A 19,598-nucleotide genomic window follows, 5' to 3' on the forward strand; every position below is an offset into this window, starting at 1 on the left:
AAATGAGGCCACGATTAAGAAGGGCAGAAGAGGGCAACGGGCCTCTCAGGATTCTTCACCTTAATTGCGGGCTGAGGAATTGGTAGGGATCATTATTCTTATTTATTACATATGTATGCCACCCTTCATACAAAGATCACACTGCAGTTCAAATTTTCAACCCATTTCTCCAGGCAGCAGAGAGATTCTGGAGTAAGAATGAGTATCTGAAGGAGCGTCACCACCCCCATTTGTAAGCCCAGACATTGAGGGTCCAGCTCCAAGGGCCTTCTGGCGGTTCCTTCACTGTGAGAAGTGAAGCTCCAGGGAGAAGGGAGAATGCCTTCTCAGTAGTGGTGCCCACCCTGTGGAACGCGCACACGCACAAACACACCCCAGATGTCAAGGAGATAATAAACTATGCACCATTTAAAAGACATCTAAAGGCAGCCCTGTATAGGGAAATTTAAAATGTTTAATGCTTTATTATGCTTTTGTGTATGTTGGAAGCTGCCCAGAGTGGCTGGGGCAACCCAGTCAGATGGGCAGAGGATAAATAATAAAATGATGATGATTATGATTCTCCAGCAACTTTTTGGGGTGGGATTCAGAAGCAGAAGCAGCCCACAGCTTATTTTCTTTTCTCCTAAGGTTTTTTTTGGTCATTTCTTTCATGTCACTGCAAGTGGTGTCAGCAGCCAGCAACTGCCAACAATGTAGAGCGACGTTCTGGGCCAGGGCTGGTAACTGCAACCAGTAGGTGGGGAGTACTTGGAGAACATTCATTGGTTGACCCTTTTCTCAGGGGAGGTGAGAGGAAAATCTCCCGTTTTCTCAGAAATGGTCTTCTGGGAAAGTTCAGCTCACCTCTGGCAGAGGGTCTCATCTAGAAGCTTCCTCCTACTCTTTCCTGAATCAATATTGGCCTCCTTGGTGGGGCTTCCAAGGTGATAGGGAGGTAGATCTCATGCAGCAATTCTTATATCTCCATTTGTTGTTGTTGTTTAGTCGTGTCCGACTCTTCGTGACCCCATGGACCAGAGCACTCCTGTCTTCCACTTCCTCCCATAGTTTGATCAAACTCATTTTAGTAGCTTCGAGAACACTGTCCAACCATCTCATCCTCTGTCGTCCTCTTCTCCTTGTGCCCTCAATCTTTCCCAACATCAGGGTCTTTTCCAGGGAGTCTTCTCTTCTCATGAGGTGGCCAAAGTATTGGAGCCTCAGCTTCAGGATCTGTCCTTCCAGTGAGCACTCAGGGCTGATTTCCTTAAGAATGGATAGGTTTGATCTTCTTGCAGTCCACGGGACTCTCAAGAGTATCTTCCAGCACCGTAATTCAAAAGCATCAATTCTTCGGCGATCAGCCTTCTTTATGGTCCAGCTCTCCCTTCCATACATCACTATTGGGAAAACCATAGCTTTAACTATACGGACCTTTGTCGGCAAGGTGATGTCTCTGCTTTTTAAGATGCTGTCTAGGTTTGTCATCGCTTTTCTCCCAAGAAGCAGGCATCTTTTAATTTCGTGACTGCTGTCACCATCTGCAGTGATCATGGAGCCCAAGAAAATAAAATCTCTCACTGCCTCCATTTCTTCCCCTTCTATTTGCTAGGAGGTGATTGGACCAGTGGCCATGATCTTGGGTTTTTTTTGGATGTTGAGCTCCAGGCCATATTTTGCGCGCTCCTCTTTCACCCTCATTAAAAGGTTCTTTAATTCCTCCTCTGCCATTAAGGTTTTGTCATCTGCATATCTGAGTTTGTTGATATCTCCATTATAAACAGTAAATTGGGTGTGTATAACTAGGTATACATGCCAAAGATAGAAATCTGTTTGCTTAAAGAGGGCTGCCCGGGGGGGGGGGTGGACATGGAATGCAGTGTACTATTCCCTAACTGACCTTCCTTTCCTTTTTCTCCTTAAGATGTCTTGGGTCTCATCTAAATTGTAAGCTTATGGGAAGGATCCGTTTTAGTTTTAATTATGCATAGCTCGAACGGTTTTAGGTGCTTTATGAAAAATTAATAGCAATATTTGACTTGTGTTCATAACATTGCCGTAGCAATTTCAGGGGGATGTAAAAGAAAATCGCAACAATATTCTCAAAAACACACACTGCTTTTTGGCAACTGCATCTTGAATTTATTTTAAGACCCAGCCTTCAATTATTTATTTCATTGGTATTCTGCCCTTCCCTAGGAATTCAGGATCGAGAATGTGGTTCTTCCCACTGTACCCCAGCAATTCTTCACAACAACCCTGTGAGGTGGGTGAGGCTGAGAGGCTCAAGGTCACTTTGACAGGCCTCATGGCTGACTGGGGACCTCAACACAATTCTCCTCCATCATAATCTAATATTCAGTCTTTTAACACCCACAACATGCCCCTCCTCTTGATCTTTGCAGTGTTCCTCACCCAAGATAGCTCTCCACTTCACCTTACTCTTTTCCCTTTCTTATGTGTTTGTAATGATCATAGAACGGTAGAGTTGGAAGGGACCCCCGAGGGTCATGTAGTCCAACCCCCTGCAATGCAGGAATCTCAGCAAAAGCATCCATGACAGATGGCCAACCAGCCTCTGCTTAAAAACCTCCAAGGATGGAGAGTCCACAACCTCCTGGGGGGATTCCATTCCATGATCACAAGTAAGTTGGTGGGAGCCTGTAGGGGTCACAGTTAGTGTCAGATGTGGCCTCAGCCCTGATTTCCTTGATGTGAAATGGGATTCCTTTAAGAATGCATCAAGCAGTTTCTAGAGGAAATCTGTCCTGTTTCACAGACACCATTCTTATTTATTTGGTTTTTCAGGTTAAAGTTTTATCATCACCTATCCAACATACAAACATCCAAAGAATCTCCTGGACTTCCCTCCTCCCCTTTGTGGGTCCTATTGTTAGTCATTTCTTCCTGCATCTTTTATAATAATCCAAATCTTTTACATCTCCATTGTGTCCAAAGTTCACCATTAAACTACAAGTGCTATTCCAATCCTACTAACAATTTTAGCTGTTTACAATGGTTTTTTAAGATAAATTATTAATTTTCCCCATTCCTTATTAAAATTTTGGTCTTCCTGATTTCTGATTCTTCTGGTCATTTTTGCCTTTTTGGCATAATCTGTCAACTTAATCTGCCATTCTTCTCTGGTAGGGACTTTATCTTCTTTCCATCTCATGGAGTGTATTTTGGGACCTATCGTTTTACTGGTTGCACTAGATGTGACAATGTGAATACTATTCGTTTGTTTGGGGTATCTTTTTTCACTTTGTTTAGTTACATGGGAATGGTTTGCTCTGTTCCACTACCTGTACAGTACCTTACTCTGTCATGGAAACCTCTAATAAAAAATGTTTGGCAGCCTTGGAAATTCAGTTCCTCTTTTGAGAGGGCTCAGACCACACCAAAGTGGCCCTCTCATTTTGATCTTTCTACCCTTAAATGGACAAGAGGTCATGGTTTACCTTGGGGCAATTTCACATAATGACATTGTGCATGTGTGTGTCTGTGTGTGTTCTGTATCAGCAGGGACTCCTTGCTAGCCTGCTGATGACATGAGTTATCCTTTTGAAGACTCGAGCAGGTTTTCCTCTTGATTTAATAAGACAAAGCTACGTAATCTCTGGATCAGCTCCTATCGCTGCACTTTGTCTAAGGGAATGTTAAAGACCAACACCTCTAAAGACGTCAGTAAATCTCAACTTGTGCAGAGTGCATTGGACTTTCACATTTTTTAGACTTAAGAAGAAAAGAAAGGCCTATTCACTTGATACTTGCTGGTTTTGTTCTCGTAGTTTTGCTCATCCAGAGGCTCTGCGTGGAGAAGACTTTTTAAAATATATTATCTCTTTTCCACTCACATGTCTCTCAAAGTATTTTTTACAAATCTCTTGTGACTTGTTCTCTTAATCTCATTTCACACTCAACTTGTCCCTTATTTCCCTCACCCCAAAACAGCCAGTTTCTTTCATCTTCATTCCCTGGTCCTTTTACATTCACATTTTTCCCCCTATACCATCTTTTCTCTCTTATGCATTTCCTTTCTATTCAGAGTTGTTCATCATCAATTATAATATATAAAAATAAATGTTAACCTTTTCTCTCACTTTCTAACTTCCTTCATCATCTCCTCTGTTCTTTTACCCTCAAAGCAGGGAGACCCTCTTTCCTCTCCTACTGAACTTTTGTCTCCCAGCTACCTTTATTCATCCTGCAAGGACTTGCTGGTACTGGCATTGGACCAATCAAAAGACCAGGTGGCAGAGCAGGTGTAGACAACAGTGGTCTATTTTTTTTTTTTTTTATTTTTTATTTATAGCCTACTCTTCACCTAATTGTCACATGGAAGGTTACAAAAAACGTCTCAATGGAAATAAGCACGCAGTGTGTTGAAATCATAAAATAAAACAACAGAAAGAATTGTGATCACATTACATCAGTTGCGCCTGTTCAAAGTCCATCTCTGGGCCCAATTTGAGCTTTAAAGTGCTTTATGGCCTTAGACCAGCATGCTTATAGGAACGCTACCTTGGTCTGACTTGATATAAGGCACCTTGCTGTCTTCCTAGAACTTGTAGGTCCCGTATAAATCTATTTTGGCAATGACAAGAGAAAGAGCCCTCAGAATTGCATATAGCTAGTATTTAACACCTAGACGTCTAGTTTATATAAAACCCAACAGCTCTCCTATATTGGAGAGGGTGTCTCACTATTGGGACATACAGACATATGTGGTGGGAGTGTTCAAAAGTGAAAAATTCTGGGGAAATTTCTTTGCAAAGATATCGTTGGTTAAAAGGCAGGCAGTACCTATTTCCCCAGGACTGGCACTGCTTAATTTGTACAGTCGGGACTCACCAAGAATTAGAAATAAAGATCCTATAACCCATTTATTCACTGTGGCAAGAATGACCATAGCAATGGAAAACATTGCAACTGTTGACCATGGATAAGTGGTATGAAGCAGTCTGGCAGACAACTTTGTTGGAAAAGCTAACATGGAAACTGCGGGTAGCAAGAGGCCAAAAGAAAAACGATAACTTCTACGCAGTAGGGGGTGACTTTATTGAACACACAGGTAATGAGGCACATGGGGGTGTAGTGTTTAGGGTGGGTAGCACAGTTTGGAATACAGTCGTACCTTGGTTCTCGAATGGAATCCGTTCTGGAAGTCCGTTCAACTTCCGAAAACATTAAAAAACCAAGGCGCGACTTCCAATTGGCTGCACGAGCTTCCTGCACTCAATTGGAAGCCGCGTTGGACATTCGGCTTCCAAAAAAGTTCGCAAACCGGAACACTCTCTTCTGGGTTTGCGGCATTTGGGAGCCAAAACGTTTGAGTCGCAAGGCGTTCGAGAACCAAGGTACGACTGTATTTGAAGTATACATTTTAACCTTTCATATAGTTACAGATATAATGTATTCCTTCCTTTTAATGAAATTGGAGCACATGATGTGTTATTTTATGGTTTTTAAGATTATGAGAATGTTTGAAATATATGCTGTGGCAAATAAACTATTTAAAAAGAAGAAGGTGTGAGGCTGCCTTCTCTCACTATGGGTAGAATATGAGGGGCTTCTGAATATCAGTACCTGAAAACCACAGGAGGGGAGAGGACTCTTGTGTTCGAATCCTGCCTGCTGGTTTTCCCCCAGGCATCCATTCAGCCAGTGTGAGACAGAATGCTGGACTGGATGAGCCATTGGCCTGATCCAGCAGGCTCTTCTTACATTCTTACATTTAAAATGTGAATAGCCCTCTGATTCAGCCTAAACAGGATACAATAAGTCATTGCTGAAAATAATTATGGATAGGATAATCATGTCAATAGACCTTGTTTTGGAAGTAACTCTTGCTGATAAAATTAGAAAGCATGACACACAAGCCTTTATTAATAACATCTTGGAACGATAACGGCAAAGCATATTTGAGCCATTCCTATTGTTCTGTTTCATGCCATCTGTTCACACACCCACGGTGGCAAAGATTTTTTTAATCTAAACATTGGGAAAAGGCATTTTAGTGCATGCTCATGCTATTGCTTGATGGCCTGGAAGTGTGTGTTCTTTTCCAATTTCCACTTTGGTTAATTTCCGCAGCGTTTTAAAACAGCTTAGTTCCAGGTAAAAATGTCATTTTTGTAGGTAATAACTTGGTACCATCTAATTATTGCTGGTATTTTAGATTTGATAAAGATTTCGGCGCAAGACAATAACTGTTATAAACTCATTTGGAAGAAAATGTATACTGGCGGAAACTGTTTATAAAAGCAAGGCCCTGGGCTTTGGAAATAATAAAGTCAGGTCCTAGTAAATTCAGTTTTAATTGGTTAACTGCATAATTTTGCAAGTAAGAATAATGAATGGGTGAAGAACGCACGTAAGGCATTTTCGTTGGGTGTTATCCTAAAACTTAACGTTCCTGCAATGTGTTCCACTTAAATGGCAGACATTAGCCTATAGATCATTTGTGTTCCATTATATATTGAGAATTAAATGATTTGCTACAATAATGGAAACTGAGAGTACTGGATTTAGTTGCACCTTTGATGTGAGAGCTAGCAGAAGAGATGTTTTAGCTATTTAATTTTTACCACCAAAATAAGGGTCAATATGATGTGGGGAGAAGAGTGAGTCTTTCTTTATTGCAAGGACCCACATGGGGACCCTCTCAGCGGAGTCTGCCTCCCAATTTTGCCAGTATTACTGTATGATCATTGTACCTTCCCCATTGGAGTGAATGGAAGCCATGTGGGAGAAAGTTGAGGGGTGTGTGCAGACAGAGATATTACTGGAGCCCGGGGCTCAACTTACTCCTGACAGATTGCGGGGAGAAGATGATGTTTCCCTTTCTGCAACAAAGTTGTCAATCACAGTCTTGTTTCCTATGTCCTATAAGAGCTATTTCCGCCCGGACAGTGCTGCCGACCGCAGTATTCCGGATATGTCTGGGACGTATGCCAATCCTAGAATACGGCTAACATAGTGTGATAGCCAATGAAATGTTATTCTTATTTATGTAGATTTTAGCATAATCCTGTTCATTTCTAAATCTGCAAACCAGATTGTTTTCCTAATTCAGAAGTATTAATGCTGGTTGGGGCTGATGAGCTTTAGTTCAAAACAGCTAGAGGACAGCAGGTGGGTGAAAGCTGCTATAGACCCTTTCTATTACAAAATCTCCAAGACGACAATTTTTAAATACCTTTATGTGCAAATTTTCTGCCTTAAAGGCTGCCTTAATTTTTAGCACCAGTTAAATTAACAGCTGCCCGAGAGGTGGGATGTAGTGTCTTACCTACCATGGAAGGGAACAGGTGTGAATTAAAATCAGTTTGTCCACGTTTGGAACCCAGTGTAAATTGAGCAAGCCCAATGAATTATTCCCTCCCTTGAAAGCCGCTGGAATACTTTCTCTGTCTATCACTCTTAAACAGAAAGGTTGACTAACCGTATATTACTAGTGGGCAGTGTAGCTTGTGTGTATGTATGTGTACACTCACATAATATGTATATCAGTGTTTCTCAACCAGTGTGCCTCCAGATGTTTTGGGACTACAACTCCCATCATTCCTGACCACTGGTCTTGCTAGCTAGGGATGATGGGAGTTGTAGTCCCAAAACATCTGGAGGCACACTGGTTGAGAAACACTGATGTATATAACCTTAATAACTTGTCCTTGAGCTTGCTTTTCCTTCCTTCGTCTCTCCCATTCCTTTTTCCTCATGTGTCATGTCCTTGTAAATTGTGAGTAGGGATCATCTTAATACTGGTTTTTATATACCGCTGTAAGAACCTTTTTGACTAACAGTGGGCTATAAATAAATAATGCATATATATGCGCTATATATAGGGATCACACACACACACACACACACACACACACACGGCTATTAATCTTAAAAGCAATCAAAGAGCACTGCAAAACAGCATTTAAAAGAAGTAGGCTCTTGATCCCAGGATACTGTCAGACACGTAGCATATTAAAAATAGGTGAATGACGGGACAGAGGAAGATCTGACAATGCTTAGCTTCTGCCTTTCTCAGTGACGCAGCTAGAATTTCAAATGTGCATAATACTTGTTTTTTCATTCTACATTCCTCTTGCAATAACCACAACCTATAAATTCCACAGCGGGGAACTCTTCTTGTATCCACAGCAGGCAGGCTGAACTCAAATGCCTAATTTATCTCTGCCATCTGTACTTGATTGGCACAACCGCTAAAGTGAATTAATGTTGCCTGAGAAACCCTGTTCCGGATTCTGTATGTTTTGCTGTCAGATGACGCTTCTAATAACGTGTGACTATTTGAACAAATTAAATATGATTATTAATCTGTAGCACAAGGAAATGTTTAGAAAACTGCTTTTACCTCCAGCATATTTCTTAGCAGCCTTCTGAATCAGATGAAGAGTGTAGCAAGGATAGGTGAGCTGTCCGAGACAAGATTCATCTCAGATTCATTAACTGTTTGATTTTTCTCCCCAACTGCAGTTGGAGAAAATCAGATTATTCTTCCAAATTCACTTGAAGGTTTTTTTTTGGGGGGGGGGAATTCCACTCCCTATCTGCCCCCAGCAGCCCTTCTCCCCAACTTCGTAATGCACAAATACCCTTTCCTCCAACTAGTGCAGAATACAGAAGCCAGTCTGTTCACCGGAGCAGGTTACAGGGATCATGTTACTCCTTTGCCGAGAAAGCTACATTGGACTGCCTGATTCCTTATGCTCCAACTCAAACACAGAGATCTGACGGGGCAATTTTGAGGGTCCCCCGCACCCCTGAGATTTTGTTGGCATTTAACAGGAACCAGGTCTTTACTGTGGCAGGCTCTGCCCTGTGGAACTCCTTGCCAATAGACGTCCGGCAGAAGTCTCCCTTGTTTGCTTTTTTAAAAGTGAGAACTGGATCCTGCAACTGGGATCCTGCTATTAATATCAGGCAGAGCCATTCCATAGCATCATAGAATTGTAGCCTTGGAAAGGGACCCCGAGAGGATCCAACTGCCTGCAATGCAGGAATAAAGGTGTTTCCTTTTGCCTTGCCAGCTTTAAGGGCCAGTGTGGCATAATCATAATCCCTTCTGTATGTACAGAGGACTCTTGAGTTCCACGTTCAAACAATCTCTAGCAACTCTTAAATGTAGGTTACTAAGTTCCTGGCCACTAGGTGTTCGAATCGAGCTCCAGTATCCTTGGCACTATGAGACCATAAAATTTCCTGTGCATGGTCAGCTGTCCAAGGAAGGAGAGGAATGCAGAATTTTATGTAGCAGCCACACAGCTAACAATGGTTGGATGAACTGATTCTAGGGCCAGGGATGGGCGAAGCTTCAGATAAGGGGAAGTTTCCCCAGAACCCAGTGGACCACTAGCCAACTAGAAATGCACAATACAGGCTGATAAAGGTGGAGTGAGATACATACAAAGCCAATTGCTTACTGCTGCACCACCACCACCACCACGAGCCTCTATATATGCAAGTGCAAATCTACATCTACTATGGATTAGAGCAGGGGTAGGCAACCTAAGGCCCGTGGGTCGGATGCGGCCCAATCGCCTTCTCAATCCGGCCCGCAGACGGTCCAGGAATCAGCCTGTTTTTACATAAGTAGAATGTGTCCTTTTATTTAAAATGCATCTCTGGGTTATTTGTGGGGGCATAGGAATTCATTCATTCCCCCCCCAACAAAAAATATATATAGTCCGGCTCACCACATGGTCTGGGGGACGGTGGACCGGCCCACGGCTGAAAAAGGTTGCTGACCCCTGGATTAGAGATTCAACACTAAAACTCTTAAAACTAGATTGTAAAACTGTACAGAGACATGATCAAAGGCAAGCAACCATATTTTACAGGAAGTAAGCAAAATGTCTCGGAGAGAAGGGAAAAGTTCAAGGTCAGCCAAGACACAGAATGTCCCTTCCCTTAACTTGCAGTTTGAAAACTTACTGCAAATCAGCTAGAAATCTACCAGTGTGTGCCAATCTACCTTCCCCCTATCCCTGCTCTGGACATTCATTGGTGGGTTGCAATTTGCAAGAAACTTGCACCCTTCCCTCCACGTGGGGTCGGGAGATATTAGCTAGTGTTAAAACAGTAGAAAACAGAATGCACAGTCCTGGGATACTGCTTATTCTGCACATTCATTATCTTCTTTTTTCCAATGCTGTCAAGAATTAAGAACAAAGCCTTCAATATGGTCAACACCAAAATAACTTTTTAATAACACAACAAAGCACAAAGTCTTTTTTAAATGTTGGCCTTGCAGCGCTAGTGGTAACCACAAGTAAAAACAAACGTGATGCAAGCTCAGAGACATTTTCTCAAAACCATGATTAAAACTGGCCTCCACACAAGTTATATATCTGTTTTTCCTTTGGAGATTTGGCAGCAATTCATCCCCTTCAGCTGCAAATCAAAACTGGAACAACAGTCTGGAAGTTTGTGGCTTAAAACATGTGCTTGTTATTTGAGGATATCGGGGGTTTAACTCATTCTACCTTGGGTATCACCAATTATATGAATGAAGCTAAGACTTCATGGTTGTAAAAGTGTGGTTCTGTACAAAAACGTTATGCCTTTTGAGTAAAGAGATCACTATCCTAATCTGATAAATATGATCATTATAAGCTTCTGACTAGCCACTATCCTGATTGCCCATGGCAGGTAAGAATTGCTTCTGGATAATGAAACATACCTCTTTTTTCTTTTTACAAATCCCATAAACATCTAAACATGGGCAGGAGGGCAAGTTACTTTGGGAAGTTTAGCTGTATTGGGAGAAGGAGCAGTATTCTGCAAGAGAGTATACCCTGAGAGTATAGTTTGCAACTATGGTTGTTGCCATCGAGAGACAATGTGTCTCCATGCTCAGCGGTTCTTTGCAGTTCCTCCACTCTCCTCCCCTGTGCTCTCACCAATATGCAAACCCTCTTCCGTATATGCTGTGCCCATCATAATGATTGGCAGGTTTCTGTTACTTTTATATGAAGGCCATGTAGATGAATATTTTTGTTGACTTCAGGGTGTATGTCTTGACTTCATGCTTCAATGCCTTGTAGGGATTGGAGGGTTGCAAGAATTTGTACTGAAGTCGGCAACGCTATCATCGTCGCCAGCTTGCCCACCGTTTAACCCCCTCAGCTTTGACGCAACACCGATTGTACGAGTTGCTGTGGAGCCAAAACACCCAAGTAAGTGTCTTCCCTCTGTTCCTTGAGTATCCAATCAGAATCGTTAAGTATACTTTTGAAAAGCCACAAGGGTAGGAAGGAGTAGTCGTAAATGAGTTTGAGCAAATGATAGTATGGTGGTTGCCTCCCAAACTTGGGTCTCCAGCTATTGTTGGACTACAGCTCCGATTATCCCTATCTATCAGGGCAAGTAGTCAGGGACGATGGGAATCGTAGTCCAAAATCAGCTGGAGACCCAAATTTGGGAAACCCTGCAATAAGGAAATACTAAGTTAGAACCACTCATACTAGGGTGGACGTCGGCATGTTACAAGAAACATGGGGCAATGGCAGCCTCGTTCTATCTTGTTCTTGGTCTGTAATGTGTACAACAGGAATGGCGAACATGTTGGACTACAACTCCCATCAGCCCTCACTTTGGGCTGTACTGGTTGATGCTGATGGGAGTTGGAGTTCAGTGACATCTGGAAGACCACAAATTCATCTTCCCTGGTACATAAGTTATTTTGCATGGTGGCTTAATTGAGCTCTGCATTTGTCTGCTCCCACTGTTAGGGCAAGGAAACATTAATTGCATCAGGACATGAAACACACATTCTGGAAGGAGAAGAGTGGATTTGATATGGGGCTGTTGTTTTGAGTGGCAGCCCTGTGTCTCTTAGAACAGTGTTTCCCAACCTTGTGCCTCCAGATGTTTTGGGACTACAACTCCCATCATCCCTAGCTAGCAAGACCAGTAGTCAGGAATGATGGGAATTGTAGTCCGAAAACAGCTGGAGGCACAAGGTTGGGAAACACTGTCTTAGAACATACAGATCCACCCACAGTCTTTTTTTAAAAACCCTCTTAAGATTTTTAGTGCTGTTATAATATGTAAAAGCTAAACAAAACATTATTCTATCATATTCTTTGTACTCAGTGTTTCACACCAGCCTGTGCTCCCTTTTTTACTGAGCTTTGTTCGTATGTTTCTTTGAAACCCAAGTGCTTCAGAGGTACTTCATTTAAAAGTGCTTTTGTCTTCCCAGGTGAGATGCCGCAGTTGGTTAAAGGCATGAAGCTTTTAAACCAAGCTGATCCTTGTGTACAAGTTTTAATCCAGGAGACAGGGGAGCACGTGTTAATTACAGCAGGAGAAGTCCATCTTCAGCGCTGTTTGGATGACTTGAAAGAGAGGTTGGTGGCGGGGAGAGGTGGTGAGAGAGGAAAAGGAAGAATTGCTCAAGGCTCAGTGATTAAATCCAGCATTTACAAGACAGTTGAACATGTAATTGTGGTTTAGCTTATAAAAAAGGTCAAAGCATCCTCTCCCAATTCTTCCTTACTGTTGCCGGTGCACAAATGAAGGTTTTTCATACTGGCATTCCTCATGTGTAGATTTCAGCCAATCATTTTATTTGTATACCACCTTTCCAAAGTTAAAGCCATGCTCAAGGACAGCTGACAACATATAAAAATGACGTAACTACAAAACATAAAATTCATCATAAACAATGAACAAAACATCAATAAGTACCCAAATAAATTGAACAATTTCCACATAAATCACAGGATCCAAAACAGAGATACAAAACAGCTCCCAAACAAGCCCCGCCTTAAATAATAGCCCAGCCCAAGATTCCTGAAGACCTCCATGTGAATGTTGGACTCCAACTCCCATCAGCCCCTGCTAGCATAAGGAATGGCCATGTTATGGGGCTTGTAGTCCTGTTTTGCCTTCATAGTCTTACCACTAAAGAAACTAGCTTCATATGAAATTAACTTATTCCTTTGGCCAGCTTGGCCATCTATCCCTATTTCATTCCAACTGTCTCTGTCCCAGCTTGAAGGGCAAGGATAAGCTGGGGTTGAACTACTTTGTTCACTCCAAATTCAAGTCAACCCTTTGGTTGTAAGTATCTATACTGTCACAAATGACTTTTCCCATAAGGAATTGGGAGTTAGGTTGTCCCTGCATATTAACTGTAAACTGCTTTTGTATGATTTCCCAAATCATTTGTTTGCAACCATTGCCCATCTAGAAATCCTCTTTGTAGAAAAGCCCATTTTTATCACTCAAAATGTCTGGTGGTCACAGTTGTAAAGCTTTCACACTGTGCAATGGTAGATTGCTCTGCAACGGTTATGTTTGTTGCCATCTTTTTCACAGCAGTCTTTTTTGTATAAAAAGGCACGACTTGACGTGTTCAGCTCAAGTGACAGAAATCAGGAGGCTGATCCTTGATTGGGTCATTGAGATGTGGACTTAGTTTTCATTCCATCCTCATACCACTCTTAATTCCTTGGAGGCAGGATGGGTTTCAAGCAGCAGAGTCTCCAAGATCTGTAATGTTCTGGAATATGAACATAAGTGCCTCCTGTCCAAGGAAAGTGCTGGGGCCCATTGCCCTTCTCAGATACGGTAATATTTCAGGACTTAACTTCCCACTCCACACTTAAATCACTGGGTTGCAGCTCAGAGGATGGGAGACCTGCTGTTGCTGCAACTGTAAGAGGCAGTTGAGAGAATTTGGAGCCTGTTCTGTTCCTCAAGATAGGAATCTGCTGTATACCAAGTCAGACCATTGGTCCATCTAGCTCAGTATTGTCTACACCAGAGTTTCCCAAACTTGGATCTCCAGCTGTTTTTGGACTACCATTCCCATCATCCCCGACCACTGGTCCTACTAGCTTGGGATGATGGGAGTTGTAGTCCAGAAACAGCTGGGAACCCAAGTTTGAGAAACCCTGGTCTACATTGGCTGGCAAGCACCTCTTTAGGGTTTCAAGCAAGGTTCTCTTCCAGCCATATCTGGAGATGCCAGGGCTTGAACCTGGTACCTTATCCATGCAAAACAGCTGCCCTGCTGCTGAGGTATAGTCCTTCCTAATATCCTCATCAGGAATGCAGTGGGGGGGGGTGCCTGTTGCTTTAAGTATGCTAGAATGAATGCTGCCTCCCTCCTTGGCTCCCATTATTGAGTAATTGCTTAATGTCTTAGGAGGCAGCGGGGCTGCAATGGTTAATCATAATGTGAAGTTGGCATCATGTGATTACTGGCATTAACCCGCCACTGAAACCCTTGAAGACTTAAGTTTCATTTGCTGTGAGGCCTAACTTTAGCCTTTTTGGCTTCCTGTAGGTTTGCCAGGATAGAAATTAGCGCATCGGAACCAATCATTCCATTCCGGGAAACCATAACAAGACCCCCCAAAGTTGACATGGTGAACGAAGAGATAGGAAAGCAGCAGAAAGTTGCCGTCATACACCAGAGTAAGGAGGAGCAGAACAAAATCCCTGAAGGCGTGCAGGTGGATTCGGATGGGCTGATAACGATATCGACACCAAACAAATATGCCACACTCAGCATCAGAGCAACACCACTTCCTGAGGAGGTAACTCAGCTACTGGAGAAGAACAGCGGCTTAATTCGGACCATAGAACAATTCTCCTCATACCTGAATGAAGGTAAGAAAACAGAAGAGATGAATCCAAAGACCTTTGAGCAGATACAGGAGTTCAAAAAAAGACTAGAGGAAAACCTACCGGGAAGGAAATGGAGAAATGCCGTTGATGGGATCTGGTCCTTTGGCCCCCGAAAATGTGGGCCTAACATTTTACTGAACCGATGTGAAGGTTACAAGAGGTCTGTGTGGCAGTGCCTGGAAGGAAGCAAGCCACCCAAGGAAGCGAGCGTGTATCGGGATTTTGACAACAGTCTTGTCAGCGGGTTCCAGTTGGCCACGCTTTCAGGACCAATGTGCGAAGAACCACTTATGGGGGTCTGTTTTTCGGTGGAGAAATGGGACATGGGCAGATTTGTAGAGCAAATGTCAGCTAACCGGCAGGATTCAGATGAAAGGAAGTCTGCGGAGGAGACATCGGAAGGGGAGGAAACTGCCCTTGTGTCAAGGACTGGAGACCCTGAATCGGCTTCTGAAACTGAGCTGCAAGATGGTGATCAGCGTAGCCTCAAATCATCCTTTAAACACAAAGGAGAGGCTTCGCCTGCAGACTGTTATGGCCCTTTCTCTGGACAACTGATTGCAACCATGAAGGAAGCATGCCGATATGCTATGCAAGCAAAGCCACAGAGGCTTATGGCTGCCATGTACACCTGTGAGATTATGACAACGGCTGAGGTCCTAGGTAAGCCTGAAACCAGCAACATGCACAAACAAACTACATTGCAGATGTTGCCTCCGTAGGGGGAAAGCGTTGTCAGAAAGCTGACTGCAAATGACTTCCTTAGCCATGCCAGCTTTTGCCAACCTGGTGCCCTCCAGATGTTTTCAGCTACAGTTCCCATTAGCCCCATCCAGCATTCAGGCTGGGGTTGATGGAAGTTGTGGTCCCAAACATTTGGAGGGTGCCAGGTTGGCAAAGGCCGACCAAGAAAAAATAATTATATTTCCTGTGACGCTCCAGGTATAGATGGAATTATCTGGTTGACTCAGCAGGTGGCGGTAGTGGATTAAATTTCTGTACTGCCCTTCATCCGAAGATCACAGGGCGGTTTACAACATAATGTAGTTGCTATATAATTAAACAATGGAACTTGCTTCCGTAGGAGTTAGTGACGGCTACCAACTTGGATGGCTTTGAAAGAGAGCTGAACAAATTCACGGAGGATAATGCTGTCAGTGGCAACTGGCCATGATGTCTATGCATTGCCTCCACAGTCAATACTTCTGTATGCCAGTTGCTGGAAACCACAGGAGAAACTGCTAAAATAGGAGGATAAAATGACGGTCTTTTTATGGAAGAACGGAGACCATTGGTGGATTACCTATCAGATCATCATTCCTGTATGAAATCATGTGCAGGATTTGAGATGTGAGCAGCAGAGGAATGTAGAGAATGGATTTGGGGGCTTAGAAAATAACTCCCCCAAAAAGGTCAACAACTCTGGGCCATCTCCCCCCAGTTTTTTTAAATTTGAGTCCCCCAACACGGGGGCATGTTATACACGGAAAAATACGGTGTATATATGATTGGAGATATGTAATAATTTGAAAGATTCAATAGAAAGAAACCACAGGAGAGGAGAGTTCTCTTGTGCTCTGCTCCTGTTTACAGATTTCCCACGATAGAGGCTGCTGGACTAGATGGACCTCCTTTGGCCTAATCCAGCAGGCTCTTCTTATATGCTTAGGTTCTTATTTCATCTTGATATATTTACTTTATATTACATTCATTAAGTTACTTAAGCAACCCCTCTTCCTGGGGCTTAAGATCAACATCCTGTTGACTAAGGCTTGCACTTAGATGCTCTATCTGTTTGCTCATTGTCCACTATTTTTAGGGGTAAAGTAAGTTAAATACCTCATAAAATCAGTTAAATAACTCCATACGTTACTTTTGGATCCCTGTTACTGATCATGCACGGCCCCAGTGCTACTGCTGAGATTTTGCAGCAGTTGTGTGGTCTATAAAACTCACTCCAACCCTTGAGTGAAGTCCCTAAAATCTCTTCTTAAGATTCTGAGATCTGAAGTTTTTCACACCATCATTTAATAGTAGCTGGTTGCTCTATATGACTGTTTCTCGAGACCCTCTCTTGCCCCGGGCGTTAATTAGTCCTCCCAGTTCAGTAATTGTGCATCTGAATTGATGGAAAGGATGCAACAAACTCAGCAGGTCTTTTCCTTTTGCAGGTCGTGTTTACGGTGTCCTCTCCAAAAGAGTCGGCCGGGTGTTGCAGGAAGAGATGAAAGAAGGGACAGACGTGTTTATTATCAAAGCAGTGTTGCCGGTAGCAGAGAGCTTCGGTTTTGCTGATGAAATCAGGAAGAGAACAAGTGGCCTAGCCAGTCCACAGCTGGTCTTCAGTCACTGGGAGGTAAAAATTCTATTCACTCCCATCTGCCTTGGTGTACAATTTCTTGTAGATGCAGGGAAAGAAATCAAGATAAAGGAGGGGAGAGGTTAAATTGTGGTCAAGACTTAAATTTGCTCCGTTCTTTCCTAAGCCAAGCCATACAAGGAGCTTTTTATCTGCCTATACAGTGGTACCTCCAGTTGTGAATGGGATCCATTCCGGAGCTCCGGTCGGATCCTGAGGAATTTGCAACCGGAGTTGCCGCTTCTGCACATGCATGCGGCGAAACCCAGAAAAATACTTCCAGGTTTGCCACGTACGTATCCAGAAGGATACGTAACCGGAGGTGAACATAAGTAGAGGTACCACTGTATATTTGCTTTTTCCAATGCACGCTTCACAATATTCTGTTCTGTTGCAATAGGTTTTGGGTTAGGGTAATTATTATTATTATTATTATTATTATTATTATTATTATTATTATTATTTATACCCTGCCCATCTGGCTGGGTTTCCCCAGCCACTCTGGGCGGCTTCCAACAGAAATATTAAAATAGACTAATTTCTTAAATATTCAGATGTCCTCTAAAAGTCTGTTAGTTATTTTTCTTTTTGACATCTGGTGGGAGAGCGTTCCACAGAGCGGGCGCCACTACCGAGAAGGCCTCTCTGCCTGGTTCCCTGTAACTTGGCTTCTCGCAGCGAGGGAACCGTCAGAAGGCCCTCAGCACTGGACCTCAGTGTCCGGGCAGAGCGATGGAGGTGGAGACGCTCCTTCAGGTATACTGGACCGAGGCCGTTTAGGGCTTTAAAGGTCAGCACCAACACTTTGAATTGTGCTTGGAAACGTCCTGGGAGCCAACGTCCTGGGTTAGGGTGTTCCATCCTCTGCTGGATTGAATTTAAAGTCCATTAAGTCCAGCATTATGTGTCCAGCAGCAGCCAGATGTTTCTGGGAAACTCGTGAGCAGGGCATGAAGGCAGCAATTGTCTTTGTCTCCTACTCCTGATTGCTCCTCTTCTGCCACAAAAAAGCAGTAGAAATAAGACACTAGGGAAGGACCATTTTAAAATAATTCTCTTCATTCTCTATAAAGTGGCCCATGTTTGAGACATGTGTTTCTGCACCCAAGAGGGACATATGTGGTGGAATATGATAGAGATATATTTGGTGTAAAGCAGTCCTTCCCAAACTCTTCCCCCCATGGACCACTTGACAAATTGCTGGGGGTCTTGGCAGACCACTTAATGATTATTATTTTTTTGCCTGTTGCAGCAATTGTAATGCACAGTGCTAGGTAGATGCTGCATGGTTATTCATTGTGTTTCTATTGCTCCTTTTATTTCTTGCATATTTTATTACATTATAATTAGCATTTCATAGAATTCAAATTGTGCAAAGGATTAAAATACAATAAATAAAAGAAGCAATAAAAAGACAGTTTAAAATCAACATGGGTATTTAATGCAGATAGGTCACCGACCACCGGAATGAAGCCTACAGACTCCTGGTCCACAGTTTGGGAACTCCTAGCATAGAGGGAGACAGTAAATGGAGAATCATCCATTTTTAGAAGCAGTATCTCACTGGATGCCCCAGTTTCTGGGGTGGGGAGCAACAGTGGGGGGAGGCAGGTGCATTTATACCCTGTTTTGTGGGCTTCCCATAAGCTTCAGGCTGGCCATTGAAAAAGAGAGAGAGAGGATGCTAGATTAGATGGACTTTTGGTTTCACCCAACAGAGCTGTTTTTCTTTTATTTAGTCTGCTAACAAGGTAACCAGCACACAAGGAAAACAGTAGGGGGGTGTTTTTGTGCTTGTGGGAAAGATCCTTTCTTTAAAGTGTTCTTTCTGGAAGGTGAAATCTTTTGAAATGCTGAAATAGATACCATGGATCAAATATTATTTGGATCTTCAGAGGCTCTTTGCGGGTTGATAGCGGCAATAAAATAAGTGACCTGTGCACTTCGTTTTCTGCCTCCTGTCCTTTCTTCTTCAACTGTGTTTCTCTCCAACCATGTAATTTACAATCAAGAGCTTTTGAGGAGAAGATTCTTTAAGGAAATAGAAAGAAGAGTAAAATTGCATCCCCTTTCCAAGAGCATTTTTAGTTTTAAAGTCTGCAATCCGCTCCCTGTTTTCAGAGACCTGTAAGAGGAAAATACAGACTTGAGTTCAAAATGCGCTGTGTAATTCTTCTAAGCTGGCTGTGTTAACAGATCTGCCACCTACACAACAAACAAAACTGATGCTTTATCCCCTTCCAAGTCGCTTGTGCAAGGAAGGAAGTAGCTTGTTTCTCTTGAATCCAGTTCTAAAATTCAGGCTCTTGTCGCTCTTGACATCATCAGGAGTGCTGCGGCCATCACATGACCCACACCCGGCTACCCTCTTCCCTTTCCTCTTCCTTGTTGGAATATTGATATCTCAAGTGTGAGACTTCACTACTTCCCATGCACCAGAAGAATCAGTAGTTGGGAGCATTTACTGCAGACTGATTGGCTTTGTAGACCTCATCCTAAATTGGCTGGGAACTTTCTGAGATGCTGGGAAGCAACATATCCTGAGTTGCATGGGAGTTGTATTTGTGTATGTCTCCCAAAAAAATCATTGAAGTAA

The 19,598-nt window shown here is 42.9% G+C and overlaps 1 protein-coding gene across 2 annotated transcripts in view; it reads left to right on the forward strand.

Annotated features, from left to right (window-relative positions):
• Window positions 1-19,598, forward strand: part of EFL1 (elongation factor like GTPase 1) — a 60,062-nt gene that overhangs the window by 38,684 nt on the left and 1,780 nt on the right. For both annotated transcript variants that reach the window (XM_035130833.3, XM_035130835.3), the window contains exons 16-19: window positions 11,046-11,177; window positions 12,206-12,353; window positions 14,300-15,306; window positions 16,815-16,999. In XM_035130833.3, the coding sequence (XP_034986724.3) occupies window positions 11,046-11,177; window positions 12,206-12,353; window positions 14,300-15,306; window positions 16,815-16,999 (1,472 nt within the window). The remainder of the gene's footprint in view (window positions 1-11,045; window positions 11,178-12,205; window positions 12,354-14,299; window positions 15,307-16,814; window positions 17,000-19,598) is intronic.

Source organism: Zootoca vivipara, chromosome 13 (assembly GCF_965207765.1).
Source record: "Zootoca vivipara chromosome 13, rZooViv2.hap1.1, whole genome shotgun sequence".
NCBI classification, from domain to species: Eukaryota; Metazoa; Chordata; class Lepidosauria; order Squamata; family Lacertidae; genus Zootoca; species Zootoca vivipara.